The sequence below is a fragment of the Ictalurus punctatus genome, chromosome 7 (assembly GCF_001660625.3).
Source record: "Ictalurus punctatus breed USDA103 chromosome 7, Coco_2.0, whole genome shotgun sequence".
In the NCBI taxonomy this organism is placed as follows: Eukaryota; Metazoa; Chordata; class Actinopteri; order Siluriformes; family Ictaluridae; genus Ictalurus; species Ictalurus punctatus.
Window position 1 is genome coordinate 8,589,526 of NC_030422.2, and position 26,179 is coordinate 8,615,704.

The 26,179-nt window shown below is 39.5% G+C and overlaps 1 protein-coding gene across 4 annotated transcripts in view; it reads right to left on the reverse strand.

The window, feature by feature from the left end:
• spsb4a (splA/ryanodine receptor domain and SOCS box containing 4a) overlaps positions 1 to 23,680 on the reverse strand; it is a 39,585-nt gene extending 15,905 nt beyond the window's left edge. The window contains exons 1-2 of one of the 4 annotated variants that reach the window (XM_017471100.3): positions 23,378 to 23,680; positions 9,171 to 9,988 (exon numbers count right to left, since the gene is read on the reverse strand). In XM_017471100.3, the coding sequence (XP_017326589.1) occupies positions 9,171 to 9,876 (706 nt within the window). In that variant the 5' untranslated portion in view covers positions 9,877 to 9,988; positions 23,378 to 23,680. Of the gene's footprint in view, positions 1 to 9,170; positions 9,989 to 22,665; positions 23,138 to 23,215 lie in introns of those variants that run through there. The other 3 variants (XM_017471098.3, XM_017471099.3, XM_017471101.3) reach the window with 3 other exon arrangements.
• Between the last annotated feature and the right edge of the window lie 2,499 nt (positions 23,681 to 26,179).

A 26,179-nucleotide genomic window follows, 5' to 3' on the forward strand; every position in this document is an offset into this window, starting at 1 on the left:
CTTTTTAATGTACTAAAGGTAACAACATGTGATTTCTAAATGCCTGCCAAGGTTCTTTTTTAGCTGAAATGTTACCCAATAAACCAGATACCTTCAAAAGATGTGGCTTCTAAGGCAGCTGCTTTCCAAATCCCTTCAAGCAGTCCATCTTAATTTAGCAAACAAGCCATGAAGACAGAGGCAGGGTTACAGAAAGGAGTGTGTCTTTTGAACCGAAACAATTTTGAGCCCAGATATTGGACAGACCAGTTGGGAATAAATAAAAAGCTGAATGTTGGTGCACTAAGGGGAGAGGTATTCAAGGGATTAGAAAGAGCTGGTTCACCTAGATCTACAGAACATATAGCATGAGGTAAGGCAGAGCAAGTGGAGAGAGAATCAATCAGACAGCAGAAAGAGAGAGAGAGAGAGAGTGGGGGGAGAGGGGGGGTGAGAGACTGGCGCCCAGTAGTAAACAGTAAGATCGATAGGCCCTTCATTGATTCATTAGTCCTTGATTCACTGTTTCATTTCCATCTCCCCATCAAGATCACAAAGCTTTTAAGGACAAATGCTGACTCGCCAAAATCTTGACTTGAAGCGGAGGAGGACAAGGAAGCCAAAGCAGACAGAGCAGATGTCTCTTTCTCAGAATTCCCACGCTATTGCTCCCACTAAACACTAGAAGGCGTGAAGTTAAATTTGGATCTAGAGATGGAGCATATAAAGTAGAGAGTTGCAAAAACTTCTGCAGTAAGTTTGCAGTTTTATTAGCTCTGAGGAGATTTGTTGAATGCCACCTTGGAAGTATTTGGGTCCTGTGAATTCTTTCATATTCTCCACTCTTGTAATGCAAAACAAAAGCCACCAAGTTTTACATTCCTTCCTCAAATCACAATCAATTATTTAAAAGGAATGTACTGTCTGCATTTACAGATAATACAGCATCCTCTTGACAATCTCATTCCTGAATGTACATTACAGGATCATTTTAATGGCCAGAGAAAGACTGGTGGAGACCTGCTAGACCAAACCCAGTCAGGAAAGACTTTCACAACAAACTGCAGCTTTTTAGATCCAAAAGCTGAATCAATAATGTGTTTATAGATCGCTACAGGCAGTAAGCCTCTGTTGTCGGCTTTTAAAAGGAACTCTGAGAGCAAAGCACGCTCTGTACAACTCAATATTAGAAAAACAGCTCCGTGGACACGACGTCTTCCCCGGTGTTAGCAGTTCTTGCCGTCCCTTTCATTTACTCCCACTTAATCTAATATCTAACACTTTCTGTGTCTATTCATGTTCATGTGCAAATGATCTCTGTTTCCATGGGACCTGTTTTGGGCAATTAACGTGGAATTAATTAGGTGGATACCAGGAAATAAATAAAACATCGAAATTCACAAAAAGCACTTTACAAAGAAGATGTCAACATGCAACAAACTCAAACTCAAAAGGGAAAAACCCATGTTTGAATAAACGGGGGACAGTGCTAGAGTGCGGTCACAATGATATTCATTAGGACAACAATTTCAGCTGTTTGTGGTTACCACCTAAAAACAAAACAGGAAGAGCTTCTTTTCTCATTTTCTTTTCACATTTTTCAATGACATGCAATATCACATTAATGAGAAATCTGACACAGAAGTAGGGTAGACTTTGATGCGAAAATTGGACTCAGAGTTGGAGAATGCAATGCAGCAATACGAAGCAGAGAGCCTCGGCTAGTTAGCAATCTACGCGATGATGAGCATTGAAAGTTGCATGAAAGTTGAAGCTTTGGAAGCTGTTTGAGGAGGTGAGAACAGAATAAAGCACTAAAGCGCTGTTGCATCACTCTCTTTAGGTAGAGATGAAGCAAGAACTAATGCTGCATTCAATTAATGTTTGTAGCTCAAAATTTCTGACTACCGACTAGGAAAAACACAAAGAAAACTTCCCCCTCAATTTGGAATTTCTACTTGGAAAGTCGGGAAGGTTTCCACAACCCCCGAATTCAGTTGATGGCTCATGCCATACACAGTAAATATCACCTCACTTCAATAAATAAGTTTATAGTGGTAATTACTGTAGATCAGTAAACACAGATGTTGGTTAGTTGGTTAAATCTGTAAAACTGGCAATACAGTTTGCTGTTTTGAGAAAGTGAATATATCATAAATAGATCATGATCATTAACATAAACTGGCTAGCTTGTTGCTAAAGAAAGACATCCATGTTTTTTTTCCCTCACTTCTTAGCTGGAATGTGCCAAAGCTTGAAAATAACATATGGTGCGTTCAAGTCATGTTGGGAAGAGCGTATTTACGAGATGAATGCACATGAACGCCACCACAAAGTCATAATTATGAATGAGAAACTCAGGATTTCTTTGAATTCTGAGTCTCAAGTTGGGGGCATGTCAGTAAGAGAACATGCTGGAATCAATGGATGCAACCTCTGTAGTTGACAGTAAATTTTGTTCAAAACTAGTTGCCTCGACAAAATACTACAGCATTATACAACTCGGATACAATATGTAACAATAAAGTTTACACACCTGATGTGCATTCGTTGTTCTTCATTTTGTAGAAGTAGAGTCAAAAAACCTTGCTGTATTTTTTGTAGTTAATTAAGAGTAAGTACACTGCCATCTTGTTCTGACGAAAGTGACCTGAACCTGCTTGATGCCCTAATAACAACTTCCCAACTCCTAAACACAAACTTCCCAGGAGGACTTGAACGCACAGATAGTTCAGAGTTCTAAGACGTCCCAATTCTGAGTTAAGTCAATTGTAATCACCATTGTGGGTAATGTAGGAATCGTTAGACAAAATGACAACAGAAGATAGAAATTGATTAGGACAGTGGACTATGTGGACTACTGAGCAGCATCAAAGGTCATATAATAATTATAAATATTGATGTGCAAATCATTCACAGTGGATTTATTTCCCTGTAAATGTTAGAAATGCAGAGACATCAGAGACTAAGCACAGCTTTGTCTGATCCAGCCCACACCAGAACTTGTTCCAAGCTTTCAACAATCGACTTGGCTTTGTTTCCTCTGAAACATGCCTACAAAGAAATAAAGCTGACATGCTGACTGACTGAGATGACAGCTTATAAACCGACACACACACACACACACACACACACACACACATATATATATATATATATATATATATATATATATATATATATATATATATTTATATATGTATATATATATATATATACACACACACACACACACACACACACACACACACACACACACACACACACACACACACACAGACACACAAACACACTCAAAAACAACTGCTGGGTTGAACAGATCGTAGTTTGAAATGCTTTTCATTTCAACAAAGTTTGCTGCAGTATAATCTGTTGCCGTCACACAGAAGCAGTCCAATCAACGTGTTTAATACAGAGAATTATAACATGACAATTTTGTTTTAGCAAAGCAGTCTTTTTCCCATTATCATTCCTGTCCTCGTTCCCTCTTTCCTTGGCTTGATGGTATTGTGTGTCTGTGTGTGTGCTAGAACGAGGACAGATGTAACAGCTGTACACGACAAAGTGGAACTACAGCTGTGCAACATTAGACGGAATCCAATCCAACCGCATAATCCTCTAATAATAAGCCCTCAATTAACATGCAGCCACTTTTCCTTGAACGCCAGACTTTCCTAACATTCTCCTCTATTTTTCTGCCTCTTTTTTATTATTTGTCTCCATTACTTGAATCGCTTCTCTTCCACTCTGCCCCATTTATAGACTTCAATAGCAAAACGGCTAATAAAACAGGTGAACAAACACATGTGAGGCATCCCATTCAAGCAGGAAAACAAAAGAGACTGCAGACAAGGGTGAATCGATGACTGGGGGAAAAAATCTACAGCAGAAAAAAAAAATATTTTTTTACGGTAATGTGTGAATACATTTAACATCTCATAATTTTGGAAACATTAAATAAAAAAAGGTCCATTTTGCATCCAACATTCAGTCAATCCTGTTGCCTGAACACACTCACCCCTACGAAATATTTGATATCTTCCAAATTTCTCGAAGCTCATGGGAAGAAGAAATTCTCTCTTCATTTTTTTTTCTTTTTCTTTAATGATATTGTGCTTTTGACTGACTAAAAATATTGTAAGGAAATTATCCGAATGTCCTCAATGCCACTGGGACATTAGTATGGATGCTAGTTAACCGAATTTTGGATATTTCTAATTCTAATTCCAAAAAATGCAAAATGTAACCATTATCAGCAAATGTTGTAAAAATGAGATATTGATGTATATGGGTTTAATGTGGGTTAATGGCACATGAACATTATATGCACACTGTAATATGATTCCACTGAATATTAACAATAAGGTTATTTTTGCTTTGGATTTATTACACAACGAATGTAATTCAATATTGCTGCATCCACAATCCCTAACACACATACCCAGACACACTCTTGAGCTAGCCTGGGATAAGATGCAGACAATCCTTAACATAGTCCTTGGGTAAGCATTCTAGCACAACATGGCGAACAAATCATTGAACCGTATATAGTAGAGGCCTTGCACTGCGATGCATGAATGAGAGAATCTTTTACATAAACACATGTTAAACCAAATACGCTCAGAACCAAAACTCCATAAGTCAAACACTGAACTAGACACACAAACAAGGACGATTAAAGCAAATACAAATTTTCTGATGCTGTCTATCTGCATGATAACAATTATCTCCCTGACGTGCATCCGACGTTCTCTGTCTACCTGCCACTGTCTCGTGTCATCTCTTTCTTTCTCTGTCACCTGCTTGCTCTCTCCTCATTTATGCTCCTTTCTATTCCTCATCCCTCATTCCCTGCTGGATGAATGTGTATCGTCGGGTCAGATGCCATTGTTCAAGGAGTTGAAAGTGGGCTAATTAGAGTATGTAATAGGTGTGTGCCTGTTACATCTGTATTTTACAGAAGCTCTGTGCTGCCCCCACATGAAATAAAAGAAATCTTATCAATATCTTGTTATGACAAAAAATATTTTAAAAAATTTGTGAAAATATCACTTTATTAGAAGAAAAGATCACATTATTTTGAGAAATACATTGTTATTTCTTGAAAATATCGTTATCACGGAAATAAAATCACGTTATTACGAGAAATACATTGCGTTATTGGGAGAAAAACATCACGTTATTATGAGAACTATATTACATTATTATGTGAAAATATCATTATTACGAAAAAAGATCACGTTATTACGAGAAAACATTACATTATTACGAGAAAAGTTGATGTTACTGAATTTATGAACCAGTAACCTGGCTATTGTAAAAACAAGATCAGTTAAGTTGCTTTTATATAATTGATCTCATCCTCGATATTTCCTGTAACGCAATATTTGGCCAAATAACCTGCTGTTTTTCTTGTACTAACATGATGTTTTCACATAATAATGTGATAATTTTCTTGCAGTAATGTGATATTTTCATGTAATAACATGATATTTATTTCATGCATAGCAGCACAGAGCTTATGAAGTTTGAAATGACAGCACTCTCAGCATGGTGTTTGAAATCTGGCTTTAGCAGTTCCTCAACCTCAGCTACATCACTCTAGTTCATAATTGGTCTTAATTAGAGATGTGTGTAAGGCTCATCAAAAAAGATTTGTTTTTTTTTTTAATCCAACAAATGCCATTGGTTCTATTTTCCAAAATGTAAACAAAGAAATAGCCTAATTTAAACAACAGCAACCTTCCAAGCTTATAATAAAGGTCAAACAACCAGTTTGAATTAAAATGAGGTGTATGTACTATGCATGGAATATTTTAGAGGATGTCATGAAGACACTCTTGTCCCGTGCCAATCGATCGTAATTAGACATCCTCTGGCAGCATCCAACATCCCATCCAAATAGTACTTAATTCAGTGCATCCCAATGGGTGCCTCGGTGGGAGCATTGTGTGTGTGTGTGTGTGTGTGTGTGTGTGTGTGCATGCCACATTTGCTGCTTTTCATTTGCAATCATTATATGTAGCTATTACAAATTAACTGCTAGTACTACAGCACTGCTACTTTCACACACACACACACACACACACACACACACACACACAGACATTTTGTCTGATGACACACAAATCATCTCTCCCACACTCCGTCTGTGCTCCTCCAGCTTCACTAATCTGCATTTTAACATTCCGGCAAAATTATTCTTACACATAATCTCTTCCTCTCACATTACAATACTTCTCTCTCTGTCTCTGTGTCTCTGTTATAATGCATTTCATGCAAAATGTCCTGGCTCTAATGCATTGTCTCTCTCATGTTAGGGATTAGTGCAGTTCTTTAAAACCAAGCTGCAAAATCCAACACTTGTTTTTTTGTTGCATAAATTGGATTATACTGATTGTTGAAGGTTTCTTGTGCATTCTGCAAAAATCTGTATGTTAGAGACCCATGACCTCATGGACGTTTGTAGAGATCCAGTTTTAAAAAGCACCCATTTCAGTAATGCAAGCTGCTCTGTATAGACAAAACACTATTAAATACTACACTCACCAGCCAATCATGTGCCAGCAGTGCAAGGCATAATATAATGTAGATATCATGGAGAATAGTTAATGACAGGGTTGCCAGGGGTTTCTCAATCGAATATAATACATTCTGAAAGTGTAAGTCAGTCCATACCTGAGGGTATTTTTTTTTGTGTGTGTTTGTTGCAGTCAAAAATTCTTGATTTTGCTGCAGCTTCTTTCTAAATTTGTGATGCAACTTCCAGAGTGTTTTTTTTTTTGGCAGAAAACTACTCAAATTTGCACAAAATGGTTTTGCACTGTCTTTCTCAGTGATGTTTGTTGGTAAATGAGCCCTTTTAGGTTTACTATTGTTCGACGCATGTGAACCGAAGAGTGTTTTCGTCTCACATGACGCGTATTGGCCCAAATCTGTTGAAAACCTGCAGTAATTTTGAAATATTTCAACCGCCTACAAATGTTGCAGAGTTTGCTTGATTTTGCATTCATTTCTGTGGTCGCAAAATCACGAAATCCTGGAGGGACTGGAAAGTGCAGACATGTCAGATGACTGCCTATTAAGGGGTTAATCTAAACATTTACTAGATAGTAGCTTATAGCGTCTATCTAGCATCTTTGGGGCGGCTGTAGCTCAGGTAGTAGAGCAGGTTGTCCACTAATTGTAGGGTTGGTGATTTGAAGTCGCTCCCGATGGCAAGTTAGCGCCTTGCATGGCAACACTGCTACCATTGGTGTGTGAGTGTGAGTGGGTGTGAATGGGTGAATGAGAATCAGTGTAAAACCGCTAAGGTTAAAAAAGTGCTATATAAGTGCAAACCATTTACCATTTACCAAAGCATGATAGATTGTCGACTTGATTTTGTTTGGCATTATGACATGGTCATGGCCGCTCCTGTCAACAAGATAAATCTAACTCTTATAAGATAAGACCGTCCTTATTTGCAAACAAATACCAATGCACACTCGTATCTGCACTACATCTTATCTATCATTTTTTTCCCCACATCTCTGTCACGAATGATGGGAAGAAAATGTACCAGTGCTCTCATCAACCGAGCCAAGAGCCTTAAAAAAATAGGATGAATAAGTTTCTGCATTCTTTCTTGTTTCTAAGGCTGAACAGATCGTTCTTTCATTTCACATAAAACCAGACTCTTAAACAAAACTTTGATGAGGTTTGAGACTTCTTAGGCTGCACGCTGAGTTGCCCCATTACAATTTGCATGGGATCCCTTTGTGAGAAATCAACCGTAACTACTTTCAACATTAAATGGTGAGCTGGTTGTTCTCAGCTGTGTCACTACAGAGGCAATACACAAAAGAGGACTCCAGGAAAAGGAAGGGCAAGTGAGCTTAATAGGACCAAAAAAACCAAAACACTTTAAATGTGTCATGGTAGCTCATTATGGCAGTCTATTTTTGGGTCTGGAAATGCCACCGCGAAGTCAGGTGGCACATTAATAATACTTTCTCTGTATCTCCTAATTCTGGTGTATGATTAAGAAATTCTGATGATGCGTATATGAAAATGTTATGAGACCACCATCAGTGTACAGTCAGAAAGATAGTTTGCAGATGTAAGAAATTTATTAGCACAGATAATATCGCTAGGAGTGGGCGTCCTGCAAAGATCAACACAAGGCCACAGAGCCTTAAGTAAACAACTTTAACTGCAGTTCTCTAGTCCATCTCAAGAAAAACCCTGGAATGAATGTGTAGACCATGTATCAGCACTAAAACCTGGTATTGGGGCATCTGTGGTATAAAATGCACATGACAATAATCTAAACTTATGACATTTCACAATCCTGGCTTCAGTCTATTTGAAATGAAGCAGCATGGTCTGATACAGGCTGTCCAAGAAAGATATTCCTCAAATACACGTGAATTTAGAGTTTAATTTAAGGAATTGGACCAAGATGCATTATAATTGCCACACAGCACTGATAATCAGCTACATATGGGGCAGTTATATATGATTAGTCAATCCTTTTTTGGTGACCCCTTTATAATTTCCTATGAAAGTCTATGTGGGTTTGATTTCTATACCAGTCACCTGACACTTTGTCAGACTGAGCAATTAATCCAGACTTTGCCATTGATTATAAACCATTCAACACATCATTAAATGGAGTGTCTGCTAAACCATTTTCACTACTAAACCATCACAAGTGAAATCAGGCAAGGCTCACAAAGGTGCTTGTTCTATGGATGAGAAAAGCTTGATGTTGGGTTATCAAACAGCTTGTAACAGCCACCCTAAGGCAACAAACCAGTGATCTGCACACAGACGGTTCCCATTTGGAAGAGCCAGATTAGTAGTGTTTCAGTACACACGAGATAGTAAAAGTACATCTCAATGGTGGCTGTTCTAAAAGCAAAACGTGGACACACATTGGTATTCCCCCCACTAATTAACATACACATATACAAAATTAACATACATATATTAACACAAGAAACAAGTTTCTAATGTCATAGAAGAATATCACAATTTAATTAGAAAATGATCAACCTTTATCTTACAAAAACTGGAATCAGGGACTTAGCTACATTTCTGTCTATTTCTGTTTTTAAAATTCCTCAGGTGTTATATTGGGTGTGTACAAAGCAACAATCTTCATATGTCACATATGAGGAAATAAAAAAGTGCAAATAAATACTTACGATCCAAGCCATTGATGTAGCGCATAGTGATCTCACAGTGTCCCCATACTGCACTAACGATGGGATACAGCTTCTTTCCCTTGAGCCCTCTAAAGGCCACTCCAAGGTACTGTCCATCCACCATGAAACTAAGTGTCCCCTCATCCATATCCAACACCACCACCAGGGTGTCAGGGAGCACAAAGGCTTCCTCAGGTTCAAGAAAGCTGGGGTAGGTGGGTGCTGATGAAGCTGGTCGGTTTTTGTTGTTGTGGTAGAGCTTGTTGCGGCCCAGGTCCCAGCCCCAGGACTCACTGTCACTACCTACCAGAGAGGTGTATCCCACAGAATGGAGCGGTGCCTCTGATGTGGCCACACCCACTACGGCATGAGTGCCCCGCTGCCGGGCGGGCCAATGAATGCGCCAAACATGTAGGCCACGTGTATAGCCGACTCGCCCTCGGATGCAGTCTGTGCTCTGGGCCACCGGGTGTCTGTGGAAAGTCAGCTTGTCATCTTCCTTGATGAAGATATTGAGAGAGCGGTCGTCTGGGTTCCAAGCATGTTGTAGCTGATGCTCAGCAGACACTGATGGCATATCCAGCAGCAGATCGAGTCTGGCTGGCTTGAAGAAATCTGGACCTCGGAGTTCTCTCCGTAAAGGGCGGTAGGAGGGCTCACCTCTCACGTCCACTGACTTGATGCTTCCTGAAATCTTCTGGCCCATGGTTCCTCAGTGGGATGGTGGGCAAATTGGTTGACTGTTACCTCATCAAAGCGTGGGGTGTCAGGCTGGTGTCCACTGAATCTGGCCAGCAAATGCTAGCTTCACACAAGCCCTAAGAGGGAACAAAGACAGCACTTTAGAAACAATGTAAAGATGTATGTGAATTACACAAGGATATAGTCAGAAATTAATAAAAGACGAAGCGGCATGCTGTTATAGGAAAATAATCAATGATGGGGTGGTGTGATGTGGCCTAACCCAAAGTTTTACCACCATGAGGTTGATTATTTTCTGATAACACCACATGCTGAAGTGCTTTTTGCCAATGATTTCAATTTTTAAATTAACAAATGACAAATCATACATTGTTTCTGTTTATAGATACTTTTAATGTTGTAAAAAGTCTGTAAAACATGTTCTTGTTATCACATCTCTTAACATAAATCTTCAGTGATTATGCATATTTATGTAGAGGGTACACCCTGTGTATGTTCCAGTGTAAGTTTTTACTATAGAAAAGATCAAATAGATAATTAGAATGCACTAATACAATTACTGTCAATGCCAGAGAAAAGCAGAGAGAAGCAGCATGCTCTGACAGAACATTGCGATAATACATTCTAGAAATTTAGCCAATTCATATTTAATGAGGCTCTTTTCAGAAGAGCTGTAGCATGCAAAAACAAAGCAGGGAGGGAACAAAGCGGGTAATAACTTATTTCCACAACCTCCCCACCCCCACCTCCACCTCCCCCGCTTTGACGGCTTCAGAAGGGTATGCATAAAATAGCTAGAGAAAGGTCCCGGTTTGCATAAGATAAAAAGTCACAGAGCTGTTTCCACATTAAAGGCATACTTCATCAAATGCTAACGTGGCCAGTTAATTAAATCTAGTGGGGATCAGGTAGCATGACTGGATTGAACCCTATAGTGCTTACTGGAAGCACCTCTGCTGGCCACAAAAGCATTTTGGTCTCCTTTAATGGTCAGGCTTAAATCAAAGAAGAGGGAAGAGAAATGATGTACGATATAGGTAGTGATGAAGATGGGCTAAAGCTGAAGAGTAGTATGAAACGCTAGCATGCAGGTCCTCCTACAGTGAGTGACGCACTTTCTTTTTCCAGGAATGAGTGGATGCTTTCCGTTCAAAGCAACAAGAACCTTTTTACAAAGGATCCAGCTGGCAACACAGCCCAAACAAAACACACACACACACACACACACACACACACACACTTTTATCTTACTATCCTTGTGAGGACCTTCCCTTAACCTCAGTAAACAAAATGAAAATGTTTGGCACTTTTCATTTTTTTAAAATAAACAATGTCATATTCCTGTGCTTGTCTGGAAAATTGGTCCCCACTAATATATAAAAACAGTGTGACACCATGTTCCCACACTAAGAGACAATAAGATGACAAATATTACGTCAACATGCACACTTAGCCAGACTATGATCAAACAGTTCCCGGAAAAAAAGGAAATAAATGGTGATTCAAATGTAGGCACAATACAGGCTCACACGTTTAGGTAAAGTACATGCTTACTTTAGGTAAAGTAAGTGTGACTTGTGGAGACCTGTGTCAAAACTGTAAGAGATTCCTGTCCTTGTGGCAAGAGTTTGTCCTCACCAAGATATAAAAACATACACACAGAATTATACAGTCACCCAAACACCCTCACCACATTCAGCTCACTGAGAGAGGAAGAGAAAGAATATAAGAGATGACAGGAAGAAGAGTGGCCAGATGTCCAGTCAGGAAACCTGGGTAAACGTTACCAGTAATAAAGGGAAAACAAATGAGGTCATGAGAAACGGAAAAGGGGGGTGGAGGGTCTGAGGAAGGGGTAAACAAATACACAAGGGCTGCTCTAGGTTCCTTCAAATAGATTAACAGATTTGCAAAAGCCAAGTTGAAGTACAGTTTTATATTCGAGTATAAACTCTTACATTTACCTCAAGCATGAACATAAAAGTACAAGAATGCTAATACCTCTAGCATGCTAATATCTCTGACATACCAACCAGCTGAAGGCTTGCAACTAGCTGTCTCAATACAAACTTTCTGGATAAATGCAACATGATAGATTACAGTGATGACTATTAGGTCTCAGTGTAGTAGTGCAGTGAGTACAAAGATTTTTCTGTTGACAAAAGTAAGTAAAAGACAAAAGTATTATATATGAAAGTAAAGTACAGACTTTTTACAGTATTACAGTAGCAAAGTAATTAGCCAGTTTGCATAATTTGATCAGCAGTCATTATAATGTGACATATCCTGACATAACTGCAAAGTTACTAGATGTGTGCCGAGGTACTATTAAGAGACTCCAAAAAGGTGCTCGTATTGCCGTCACGAGAGAAAGGAAGTGATGGAGACAGACAACTAAAAAAAGTTCTTCCCAGATCAATTCTTTCCACTATGATCTGATGCCAAAGTGCACTAGGACAAATGGACATAGGCATGCAGAAAGCTCTAAGCATTCCACTTTTTCTGAATTTGCCATTAGGACACAGCCAATCATTATGCATCAATAATGCTTCACTGCTTTTTTGAGTCAGGTAAATGCTTGTCAGAGAACACTTCTGACAAATTCTAGCCAAGTGATTAAAGCCGCTTTTCCATGTAAATTACCCGGAACAATAAATCCCAGGAACTTTTTTCAAGGGACTATTTCTTTCTGCCAGACCTTTATTGTCTGCGTTTCCATTGTGGTCTAAAGTACCGTGAAGATTAGGCAAATTAGTCTGGTGACGTATGACTGTGCACGACAAGCCCTTGGCGAGGATATGAAGACTCGAAGTATGCTACAATCAAACTGATTATTGACACAAAGTCAGCAGATTTTAATGATGTAATAATGTAAAATGTTTGCACAGCTCATAAAAACATGTAGCAGGCCCTGATTGGAGCACAAACCTTTGAAGAGTAGCAAAAGAGTTCACTACAACCAAACGGGTGGTCTAGTGGTTAGGATTTGGTGTTCTGGCTGCTGTGGCCTAGGTTTGATTCCTGGTCACAGAGTTAAATTTATTATTTTTTTCTATTTTTTGGATAAAGGTTTGTGTTTTATAAATGGACAGTCTATTTTCTGAAATCTGATAATCACACTGCAACAAGAATGGAGGAGATTCAAGCTGTGCTGCTGACTGTGATGTATTGCTTTGCTAAAGAGGTAATTGAGAAAATGCTGGGAAAGAGACGAATAGTGGTAGTAAAGCGAATTCAGAATACTCGTAATGCTAGACTTAAAGTAAGCAAATGGATTTTATCAGCTATTGCTGAGATGAGCATACACACACACAAGCTTCTCTCTGCACTGTTTTCCTGTGTGAACAATGCCCAGCTTGCTTAACTGACTTGACATTTTTAAATATACTTTTTCATTGCGGGTCGCTGTTTCCAGTTCCCGCTGTATTTCGTCCTCAGCATAAATAGTTAATAGGGCCTGAACCTCATAGTTGGTCCAGCGGTCGTATTTTTTTAAGAAACTGTTGTGTTGATTCGAATCGCAATAAACAATTGTTACTGTATGCACTGCAACAGACTTTTAAAAATGGGTGGTTGAAAAAAAAGGCTGTGTGCACTCAACCAATCAGCATGTTCAGCGCCCAAGTCCCACCCCCAAAAGTTTCTGGCTTTTGAAAAAGTACCACCTCCCGAGTAGGGACTTTGCGAGGGCTAAATATTTTACCCGGAACTTAATTCAGAACCTGGTCAATGGTGTGGAAACACACCAAGTACCTCCAAAAGTCTCTAGTTCCTGCGGAAAGTTCCTGCAGTGGAAAAGCAGCATAAGTCACATTATAAGAACTAATGACAATGCAACTGAAGTCATCCAGAGGCTGTAAAACATAAATGACATCAGTTATAAACTTGCACATTCAGGTTAATGAGGCAGAACGTACTGATGTTATGACAGTTGTAACTATGTCCTAATGTACCATGAATATGGTCCTTAACTACCCAACCACATAAGACACAGCCACAGACAAAATTAGCAAAACAGAGGAGTCACTTATCGGGCCTCATTAGTGGCATTGCTTCTTAGCCAAACCTGTGTTTTCTTTCCAAAAAAATACACTGTCAGACTCTATTGACTCTTAGAACAGCCAGATCATCGCAGTCACAGCTGTGAATCTAACTGCTATGGTACAAAATGGTCTGTGGTGATATTGGTGGATACAGGCAATACTGTTTTTTTTTATTCCTGATTTTCAAACACTTTTGCTTTGACACATTTGCTTTGGTTTGAGCTGACAGGAGGGCTATGCTAATGCAAATAACCACTCTTTATGACCGTGGTGAGCAAAACAGCCTCTCAGAACAAACAACACATTGAGGCATCATTGAGGCACTAACACACAATGAACAGTAAACAGCAATGGAATAAATATTTCAACTTGTATAAAGTTATAAAAAAGAAAGGAATGTTGAGAAAATGCACTAACATTGTGGAAAAGTCTTTCCAATTAGCAAATGTGCTGCTTGCAATGCTGTAGAAATGCAATTTGCACACATTATGCTGACATTGGCTCGATGTTATCCTTTATCTCAAAATCTTGTACCATTTGTCAGATGACAGGAGTGTGAACAGGCAGTGTTGAGGGCGGGTGTGGACTTTAATGATATTCCTGGAAGAAACCCATATTTGAGCAAAGTCTTTTAGTGGTGGGAGAGCTGTACTCATGGTGGTCTGCTCTATTTATTTTAAAGGTTGTCCCGCTTGTTTAGAGGTTTGGGGTTTGGCCAGATCCGTTTTGGTACTATACTGCAATTGGTGAGGGTGCATTCAATGGTACACTAATAGAACTTGCCAAGAATTTCATGGGTATATACCATACATAGCATACCCATATCTCTATACATATATAGTACAGAAATATGTTTAAAGATTATCTGTATTCAGAGCTGTTATTGCCATCATGAATGGTAACATATAATTGGAACCTGAAGAGCAAGGGACTGAGAACCCATCCTTGGGGATTCAAGTATAAACGATCAGCATAAGAAGTGACCTTACCTATTTGACCAGTCTGGGGTTGGCTTGTGAGAAAATCCAATATCCAGTGACAAAGCTATACAATTTCTGTGGCACGGTAGAGGGGATGATTGTGTTGAGGAATCTGCTAAGCAATAATCGATGAACAGCTTTCTCATATCATTTACTAGCCAAGAGGGACAAGGCAGTGTGGATGGCAGTGAAGATCTCATCATCGGTGGATCTGTTGTGGTTATAAGATAACCACTGTCTTAAAGCACTTTCACAAGTACTTGAGTGCTACTGTTCTACAGTCATTGAAACCAGTGGATGCTATTTTCTTTGGGACAGTAAGGCCAGTCCCCTGGTGCATACCGAAATGGAAGCAACCTGTTATTGTTCAGGACCTGTAACCATGCAGGGTCTTGCATACCTCCATACTGTACACTGTCCTTTAGATGAAGATTTCAAACACCTTCAACTAAATGGCATGAAGCATGATTGTTAAACTGCATTAAGAGTAGAACAGGGAAAACTTGGGCTTTGGTGCTGCACTAGACAGCTAGGTCCCACATAGTAGGGAGGAGACAGGGAGTTGGTGGTTGCAGAAACACTGTCATAACTAGGGAAATATAGGAGGTTAACTAGGAAGAGGGTGATGCTTCAAGCATGGAACCCCATTTTGGGACCAATTTGGTAACACAACAAAAGTTTCATTTTACCCAGTACTTCTTTGTTTTGAGGTCTGTTGCATATGAACCCAGTTATTGATGTTAGATAAAATAAGCTCCACCTTTTTGGTCCTACTTAGAAACCTTTAGCGCCAGACGCTGGATACATTACCCATATAGATAGCTTGGAAATGAACAAAGTGGGTTTGGTGTGGTATATTTAGCCATGTTTGGCTACTGTTAATGCTCTGGTGCATTAATTATTACGTTTATATTAAAAAATGGATGGATTTTTATTACTTGATTTAGTTAAAGTTATCGCATGTTGTTGCCATATGGCAACAATTACATTTGACCTTTTAACAGAATAGTCAAAATATATCAACTTGTTTAAATGACAAAAAATATATGTAACTTATCTAAATTTTTTCCCTTTAAGTAGTTTTGCCTAAATATTGAAAAATGAATCACATTTTGAGGGCCCTTCAATCATGACCTTCACCCTGTCATATGATTGCAGAAAAGGAAGTGCAAACAGTACTTCCTGGTCATGTGACATGGCTTTTTTTTTATTATTTGTCAAAGTTAAAGTCCCCCTTCTCCAGTTATATAGGAAAATAGTAGTTTTGTATTATTGCCTTTCAAAAAATTATAACTAATAATAAATTAATTGTTGTTATTTGGCAACACCATGCAGTAAAGGGTTAAATAAATTGACTAAATAGCTTATGTTTGAAAGTGATAATGAGGCAGTTGTTACAGTGCATCCGGAAATTATTCCCAGCGCTTCACTTTTTTCCACATTTTGTTATGTTACAGCCTTATTCCAAAATGGATTAAATTCATTATTTTCCTCAAAATTCTACAAACAACACCCCATAATGACAACATGAATGAAGTTTATTTGAAATCTTTGCAAATTTATTAAAAATAAAAAACAATAAAAGCACATGTACATAAGTATTCACAGCCTTTGCTCAATACTTTGTTGAAGCACCTTTGGCACCAATTACAGCCTCAAGTCTTTTTGAATATGATGCTACAAGCTTGGCACACCTATTTTTGGGCAGTTTCTCCCATTCTTCTTTGCAGGACCTCTCAAGCTCCATCAGGTTGGATGGGGAGCGTCGGTGCACAGCCATTTCCAGATCTCTCCAGAGATGTTCAATCGGGTCCAAGTCTGGGCTCTGGCTGGGCCACTCAAGGACATTCACAGAGTTGTCCTGTAGCCACTCCTTTGTTATCTTGGCTGTGTGCTTAGGGTCGTTGTCCTGTTGGAAGATGAACCTTCGCCCCAGTCTGAGGTCCTGAGAGCTCTGGAGCAGGTTTTCATCAATGATGTCTCTGTACATTGCTGCATTCATCTTTTCCTCAATCCTGACTAGTCTCCCAGTTCCTGCCGCTGTAAAACATCCCCACAGCATAATGCTGCCACCACCATGCTTCACTGTAGGGATGGTATTGGCCAGGTGATGACTGGTGCCTGGTTTCCTCCAGACATGACGCTTGCCATTCAGGCCAAAGAGTTCAATCTTTGTCTTGGTATTGGTCTAAGAGTTCTTCAGGTGCCTTTTGGCAAACTCCAGGCGGGCTGTCATGTGCCTTTTACTGAGGAGTGGCTTCCATCTGGCCACTCTACCATACAGGCCTGATTGGTGGAGTGCTGCAGCGATGGTTGTTCTTCTGGAAGGTTCTCCTCTCTCCACAGAGACATGCTGGAGCTCTGTCAGAGTGACCATCAGGTTTTTGGTCACCTCCCTTCTCCCCCAAGCACTCAGTTTGGCCGGGCGGCCAGCTCTAGGAAGAGTCCTGGTGGTTCCAAACTTCTTCCATTTATGGATGATGGAGGCCACTGTGCTCATTGGGACCTTCAATGCTGCAAAAATGTTTCTGTACCCTTCCCCAGATCTGTGCCTCGATACAATTCTGTCTCGGCGGTCTACATACAGTTCCTTGGACTTCATGGCTTCGTTTGTGCTCTGACATGCATTGTTAACTGTGGGACCTTATATAGACAGGTGTGTGCCTTTCCAAATCATGGCCAATCAACTGAATTTACCACAAGTGGACTCCAATCAAGTTGAAGAAACATCTCAAGGATGATCAGTGGAAACAGGATGCACCTGTCCTTTTTATTATTTTTTATTTTTAATAAATTTGCAAAGATTTCAAACAAACTTCTTTCACGTTGTCATTATGGGGTATTGTTTGTAGAATTTGCAGGAAAATAATGAATTTAATTCATTTTGGAATAAGATTGTAACATAACAAAATGTGGAAAAAGTGAAGTGCTGTGCATACTTTCTGGATGCACTGTAGATGTGTAATTAATACACAAATAATAAATTGTCAGCACAAAATTTATACAGCAGCCAGTCAGAGGAGGGAAAGTTAGAGAGAGATGGGAGTGAAAGAATCTGATTTTTATCGGAAAAGGATTCAGGACTGATAGAGTATTAGCTTTATTTTTCCTGTACAAGTAAGACATTTAGCAGTTTCTTAGTTTAATGGGACGTTGGCTTATTTATCTTCACTGTGGAATTTGTATCATTATCCAGTTGTGAAGTTGTTTAGCTAGAGAACTCGTGATATCTGGCTAGTAGGATGTGTTTGTCTAAATTTCTGTATTTTTGTACTTCACACTATATCAGGCAAGAGTGAGTCATCCAGGGTTTCTACTCGACCTCAGTGTAAAACTTATATTTATTGATCGGTGTTTTGGCTAGCATGCTAACCCTATCTGGCTCATGCCTAATGTGTTTGACAGGCTGGAGAAGAAAATACATAGATTATATAATATAATACATGGAGAATTCATCTGGGTAATAAAAAACACATCAGAAGTGACCAGAGGTCATAGTTTTGTTTGCTGTGCTTTATTTTAGAGCAGTAGCTAGAGTTAATGGGCTAGTTCGTGTCGATTGGCCTAGTAGATGAACAGACTCGTCTCTGATACACGTGAGCCTACAGAGCAGCATGCTGTGAGACGAGAGCCAACACAGCAGTGTGCTCTGAGATCACAGTGGAGCAAACAAGAAGATTTGTTCTTTCATCTGGTACTCTGTAACTCTTATAGTCAAATCGATGTGCATAATAAAGGTTTTTTATTCTCATAATGCTTCTGTAATAGAGAGGAATCATCAGCATTTAATTATATCCTCAAACCGCATTCTACCGAACTAATTAGATTGTCAGTACACTATTGTTGTCATTACTATTTAGGCATATTACTTAAGTGCATTATGTGGTTTGGGACGCAGCCCTGAATTCTCTCTTTGTGCCTTAACAGCCATGAGATTAATCCATGCAAATGAGAAGCACAAAAAGACATAGCACAACTCATATTATATAAAATATTGCACCTTGCAACATCATTTTTCTACCCTGAGATGGCAAAATTCCAAAGTTTTATTAAATAACTCATTGGGAATAGGACAATGCAAATTGAGTGTTGAAGTGTTTCTGCATATCCTTTGAAACTGTTTATTTAATAAGGATAAAAAGGTAAGCCTAATGACATTTTTCTGGAACTGCCACATCAAGCTGTTGATTATTCAGCATAGAAAGTAATGAAGGTGTTCAAAATAAGTTTTGAGTGACTTTATAGAAAGCATGGAAGTTGTTTAGCTCATTGGCGAGAAAAACATTGCTCTTCTGTAATGTTTCAGATGTTCCTGTTGTTCTAGTTTATGCCTATATTGTTCTTTGCCTCTGTGTAGCTCTCTTATATGCAACACCTCCTGCAATCATGGAAACTGCAATCATGGAATCATGGAAACTATTTTCCCAATCTGTGTCCCAATCATAGCTCATTCATTTTTTTTTATTAGTCTCTAAGAGAGAGAGATGGAGTCCATGCTCTTAATACCAAAAGCAAAAATACGAAATTAAATTACATTCCAGATCAACGTCTGTAACCAGGCATTACTCAACATGGGAAACCACAGTGCAAACAGGCCAAAGAACAAACCAAGAAGATGGGCAAAAGGTCAAACACAGCATAAATCAGGAGAATAACAAGGCTCAGACCTTACACAATTGTCATGGTTGGCAAGGCTTCACAATGAATTAATGTTCTTTGTGTTTTTATATAATAGATAGTGAAGAAGCGAAGCATAATAGAAAAGTACCACAGAATGTGTGCTCTGTGTGCATTAGGGATGTAACCGAATATGAATACATTATGTTACGTGATAACGTACTGTATTCTAAACGCATTAATTGTTCAGATATGAAACTCGTGGAAGAAAATGTACCTACTTATTAACTACCTGGTCAGCATCATGGTGGTTTAAATGTGTCTACTAATTAGTTTATATATTGGGAAAATGAACCAACTCCATTTGTAAGAAAAGATCGCATGCAGGTAGTGGCATTGTCTTACATGTGTAGCATGCATGTCTTGGGGGTCGCTGAATGCTCTCACCTCAGGCTATTGGGGGCAGTTAAATGGCAGTGAACATAAACTCACCATCTGGTGTTTACCCTCCACTTATTGACTTTATTTGATTTGAAGATCTATGTCTTTGTTGCTGTCATACACAGTTTCAGGACAGCTTGCATCTTCTCTGACGCAGTAAAATGGACTGATGGACAGCCAGTCCTTCTGCCCATACTGCCCTAATCAAACACACACACATACACAGTCCTCTGAGACAAACTGTTGCCACCACACATACACATACAGTCGCTGTGTGACCAATATGCACCAACCCAATAGCAGGCATCTGTTCGGCCAGGTGGTGGTGTTTTTTCCCCCCACTTAGAATGTTCTGGAAGTGGCAGGAGAGGCAGACTGGGCACAGTTGCTCTATCAGTCTCGGGTGATTAAAAAATAGAAGATTTATAGAGAGAGGCAGTCTTTAAAGTGTGACACTTTTGTGATTGGTGAGATGATGCACAAATGGAGCAATCTACAGACAACCTTCACATCCAAACTCAGCTGGGGGTTCAGCCATGACAAACACAAATCTAGAGGTGGGAAATTGGATTAATTGCATCAACAGTACACAAGTAAACGTTCTCGTCATTTGACCACGCCCAGCGTAGCTTTTGTTGTTCTTTGACCAAGAAAACTGTAGAGCACACATACAAAGATTTGAATGAAGCTGTAACTATAAAGGCACTGTTCAATCAAAAGGTGAGTCCATAAGTGAGATGCCATTTATACGTTCTAACTCTTGTTTACAACGTTTCTTTGCTGAGAGGCTGCATAGGATTAACAAATGCATAAAATGTTGGATAAAACTAGTATCCATGAATCGAGAACTTAGTTTTCTAGATCTTTGGGAAATTAAGGATGAGATTTGGGCTGTAAATATACACTAAAAAAAATGGACCAGCAAGCTAACCGTGTCTAATAAGTGGACAATGTTGAAATATGTCCACTGTTTGAACAGAATCCCAGCAATGCTACTGTGCTGAGAATGATCCACCACCCACATGATATCTGTCATTAGTGGTCCTATGGTGGTCCCTTTCCAATCAATTGACAAGTGTACAGAGCACCAGATGGACTACAGTGGGTAATTGTATACGTCTGAAGTGCACCTGAATGGTAGGTGGATGAGATTAACTGGCCACTTAGTGTATGTGTGTCCACTATAAAGTGCAATAAATTAAGGTGTTTGCTGAGACACATGGCAAGCATAGTGACACAATGCTATGCTAGTTGCAGACATAGATAATAGCTGTAGCAGCTTTAGTATGCTAGATCTTTCCCTATCTTCCCCGATCTTAAAAAAAAAAACCTAAAATAACACCATAAGGCAGATGAAAATGTTACTAACTAGCTAGCAATGCAAACAAAATCACATCAACAGTCATCTGAAACAGCCCTGCTGAAAAAAACAAACAAAAAAAAAACCTCAATATAAATCCTCATAGAATTTGTACTGGATTTAATGGTTATAATGGAAATTGTATTGGTTTTAATGGAAACCAAATGTAATGACCCCTGTGGGTCTATACTGGTAATTTCTTGCCTTCTATTGGTGGCATGTTATGTCTAGTTGATACCATTGAGGACCAGTTATGGCAATGGTTTTAATAGTTAGCTGATGATTTGTAATGTTTTTTTTTTTTAGTGGAAATCATTACAATTTCGGTGATGGTTGCTATTGTTATTTCAGCAGGAAGAGTAGTTTGCTAAATAAAGCAAATGAAGTGTCATTTGGTTTGCACTTATAAACTGCACTACCTTTCATTTCTTTTTTTTTTTTTGGAACTGGGAATGAAAGAACCAGACTGCGATGATTTCTGCTATATCTATGTTCACTCATTCTCACGTCGCTCCAAGGGGTCATCTAACAAACTTCTCTTGAGGTAATAGAGTTATGGAACAGCCCTGGCATCAGGGATTCCCCCTAGTGGAATTGGTGAGGGCGGTTTGAATTTAAAATTATACCCAAGTAATTTTATCAATTATTTTATTTATTTATTTTACTAATGAATGGTCATACTTTAAAAAAAAAACAAGTTTATAGTTAATTATATTAAGTATAGTATATTTCAATTAAGTATATTTAATGTTTGTGTAGTAATAAAATCAACACCTTTTGATCAATTGCATTCGCATTCAATCATATACATGTAAATATACATATAAGGGAATTTTTATTTTTTATTTTAACTACTCAGAGTTCAGGAAACACTCAGCCATGTGAAGACTGTGTGTCATGGTAGAGAGACACTACAGTGTCTCAGAGGGGAGTGTCTGAGAGACAGAGATTGAAGGCTAGGAAGCCTAAAAGACACTGGAATACTTTGACACACATTATGGGTCATTCGTAGGCACAGCTGAGGCCAAACTTGTCCCAAAGGGACAGCTCCCCTGTTTCAGTCCAATGCTTACACAGATATAGATGTGTTTTCCATCCAGAAGTGCAGTGTTTTCAGCCTGCTGGACACACACACACACACACACACACACACACACACACACACACACACACACACACACACACACACATAAACATGCACATATGCAAAAGTGTGCTCATCCCAGCCAAACCTGCACGCACACTAAACTACCATCTGGAGTTAGCTTCATGACTTCAACTCTTAGGTAATATAAACACATTCCTCTGCTGGCAACTGGCAGCCACAAACACACAGAACCGAGAGAACATACCTTCTCAAACACACACAAGCCAAGGACACAATAAGGAGCATTCAGATCTCATTCCAGAGGTGGTCCTTTTCCGAAAAAGAAAAAAAAAGGCTGCATTTTCAGACAGCACACACTCCCACACTGGGACACGTACTAGACAGAAGAAAGACTCAACAGACGACAGGTGACGCACGGAGAGCCTACGAGAAAGCCCCAGGTCTTGCACTCTTTCTCTAATCACTTTATCTTATCAAGCCAAAGCAGCTGAGAAAACAACTCACACACTTACACACTTACACACCTGGCACTATCAGCAGTTCTTTCTGTCCTACTGTATGAGAACTTAATACTCAAAGGTTTCAAACATTGGAAAAATAGTGAGAAAAGAAAGAGAGGTTATTGGCCAAAAGCCAATAGGATACAGTCAACACAGAAAGACATAAAGACAGACCAAAGAGAGAAAGACTTGAGAAGGTGTGACGAGGGAACACTTGTATCCTCCAAACTGTCAGACACACATTAAAACCAAATACATGTCCACATTTCTTCAATTTCCTGTATTTAAACATACACAATGCTTACTGTTGTGGAAGTCCTGTCCTCACGAGTTCAGTTTTGTCCCCACACTCGGGACAACAGGGAACGGAGAAACAAAGCAGGGCGAATAAAAGGAAACCCAAGCAAAGAAAAAAGGCTCCTCTGCATTGAAAAGAGCACACTGCCTCTCCCTTACTTGTCTTTCTTTCTCTCTGTCCTGCTGGGGCAAGAGAAAAGAAGCTTCTCCCCTGAGATGTCACCCCCCCTTCTGTTCTTCTGCAACCCCCTTCCTTGGGGCTAATCTGTCCCGTTCAAGCTTGGAAAGTCCAACTCGTTTTGTTCGGTCAGCCCACGGATGAAGGGAAAGAGGATGGGGAAGATAGAGAGGGGAGGACGAGTGGGAAAGGTAGATGTTGTAGGGAGCAGCAGCGCAAGAGCTGGCTCATGGTGAAAAGAAATCCTCTGTTCTTGTCAAGTAGAGACAGGGAGTGAAGGGACAGTAGAAGAGAAAGACAGAGAGAAAGAGAGAGACAGAGAGGACGCCCCTCGCCCCACCCCCGACTCTTACACTCTGCCTTCCTTGGCCAATCAGAAAGCCAGAAAGATACACATGGAGCAGGACAAGAACACACACGCTTCTCTAATTTGGTACTCACGACTTGACTATGAATGTGGAAGGCACATCTTTTGCTTTCATTTTCTTTCTTTTAATTTACTGCTTTTTTTCCTTTGCTAACAAAGGACTGGATACGTATCTAACATTATAGCATTATAGCTAGAAGTAAGGCAGTTGGAATTGGTTGTATGTTTTGTTTCTTTGTAACACTTTGTAACACATTACCACATATGTGTATGGAATAAATGCAACAGATCTATTTTGAACTGTTGTTGACGTTTCTTTAAACAAGCCATGTTGTCAGTCAGCTAATCAGACCAGAGCACGTAAATAAAAAGAGAAATTTACAAACACCTGTGAAAACTCTACCATTTCTGTGCTAATGTTTGTAACCCTATAGCTACCAGAACCCTAGAGTAACCCCAGAGTTGTTGAAAGATTTTTTCCATACGTTTATCATCTCTGCTACAGTATTTTTTTTTTTTTTTTCAAATACAGATCCTGGTCCACTGAAAGACAATCCCTGTGCTATATGTCTCTCTTCAACACCCACTACTCATTACATCCTTAAAACACACACTCTCTGCCCTCCCGTTGAGTGTGTGTGTGTACATTCAGACGTACAGAATGATATGTGCTTCCTGTCCACTTCCTCTCATACAACACACCGAGAAAAACAGACTAAGAGAGAGTGAAAAAGAGAGGCGTTGCTTTTTTTACATCTTTCTACCAGAAGCTGACCCCCTTTGCTCCACTCCAACTCTAATAGCAAACTCAATCACCCTTTTCAGACCGCCTGGTATGAAAGAAAGGCTGTAAAACTGTACACACACACACACATTTCCAGCCGCAGACGCATTAAAACATTATTACATCCTTCAGAATGTGTGAGCTGGTCAATGCGGTTCTAGAAATAACCCTCAGAAAAGCCAGCTTCGATAGACAAGCCGCTAATCGTCGCACTATGAGGAAGTCGGGATGGTTTCTCACATCATAAAGCTACAAGAAGATCAAGTGGCACGGTTGGGAAAACAAATCGTTTCCACTCTCTCTGCCTACTCTATTAACTCGATGGAAATCTCATAAATACTTCATTTGACCTTGCTTAATTTATTTTCCTGTATATCAGCTAATAAAAAAAATCCTTATACAGATTTAGGAACTGATATTGGAGTTGAGAGGAAAATAGCTCTGTCCTTCGCAGTTTAACTTTCTTCACCATGCAGGCTTGTAAATTGACCCCCTCGTTTTCTGCTTGAGGGCGTTTTAACACTTTAGGATCAGCATGTGGTGGGGGGAAAAAGGCGGGGGAGGAACGGGGGGGGGGGTCCGGTTAATCTGAGGGACAAAAGGAGTCCTCCGCAACCTACACACTCTCAAAGATAAGGGGCCTTCGAAGCAATCCAAATTGGGGAGGGGAGGGTGGGCAAAGACCTTCTGGCGAAGCAGCAAAGCACGTGTCACAAATAAAGTCAGCCAATTGTCCATGATGGAGGGATGGAGGGCTTGGGGGAGGAGCACAGAGGTAGAGAAAGAAAAGAGAGGGGGGATGCTCATCTGGCCAACGTCAAATAGCCAGCACAGATGGTGTACGCACAAGCAAAGATGGACAGGCAGGTCAGGAAGTGAGTGGATGGGTGACAAATCTGTCTGGTTTGTGTACTGCTTATGCATTACATATCTTCTCACACTGTGAGCAACACACAAGGGTAATGTAGGTACTGTAGGGTTCACGCTCTTCTTTTGTCAGGGTGTGTCAGGACACAAATCACTCCTACATCTCATTACAGTAAAAATTATACTATGTGTGTGTGCTGATCAAACACAATACCTTAATTTAAATTGTTATCTAGATGGAACCAAAATTGTTTTATTTTCTCAGTAACATATAGAAAACCAGGTATACTTGATACATACATATTTGACACTGAAGTAACACATTTGTATGTACACACACACACACACACACACACACACACACACACACACACACACACACAAAGGTGTTAACTGCAAGCAATTGTACACTAAAACTATGAATATAGTAAATTTATATAATTTAGTACAAAATGAACAACTACATTTAACCCTTGTATATATTGTGGAATAATTGTTTAAAAAATAGTTTTTATTATTTTATTAATTAAAAAAAAATGTTTAAGCTATGTTTAATGGTGAGTGGATTATCCGACACAAAGACACTCCTCTTTTTCTGTGTGTCTCTGTGGGGATGGAATAATCCATAGAGTGAGCTCTGGAGATGAGGGGGAGGGGAAATAGCAGGGGCATGCTGCATCACATACAGAAGAGAAAGCTAAAACCAGGAAAGCTGTATACACACACACACACACACACACACACACACACACACACACACACACA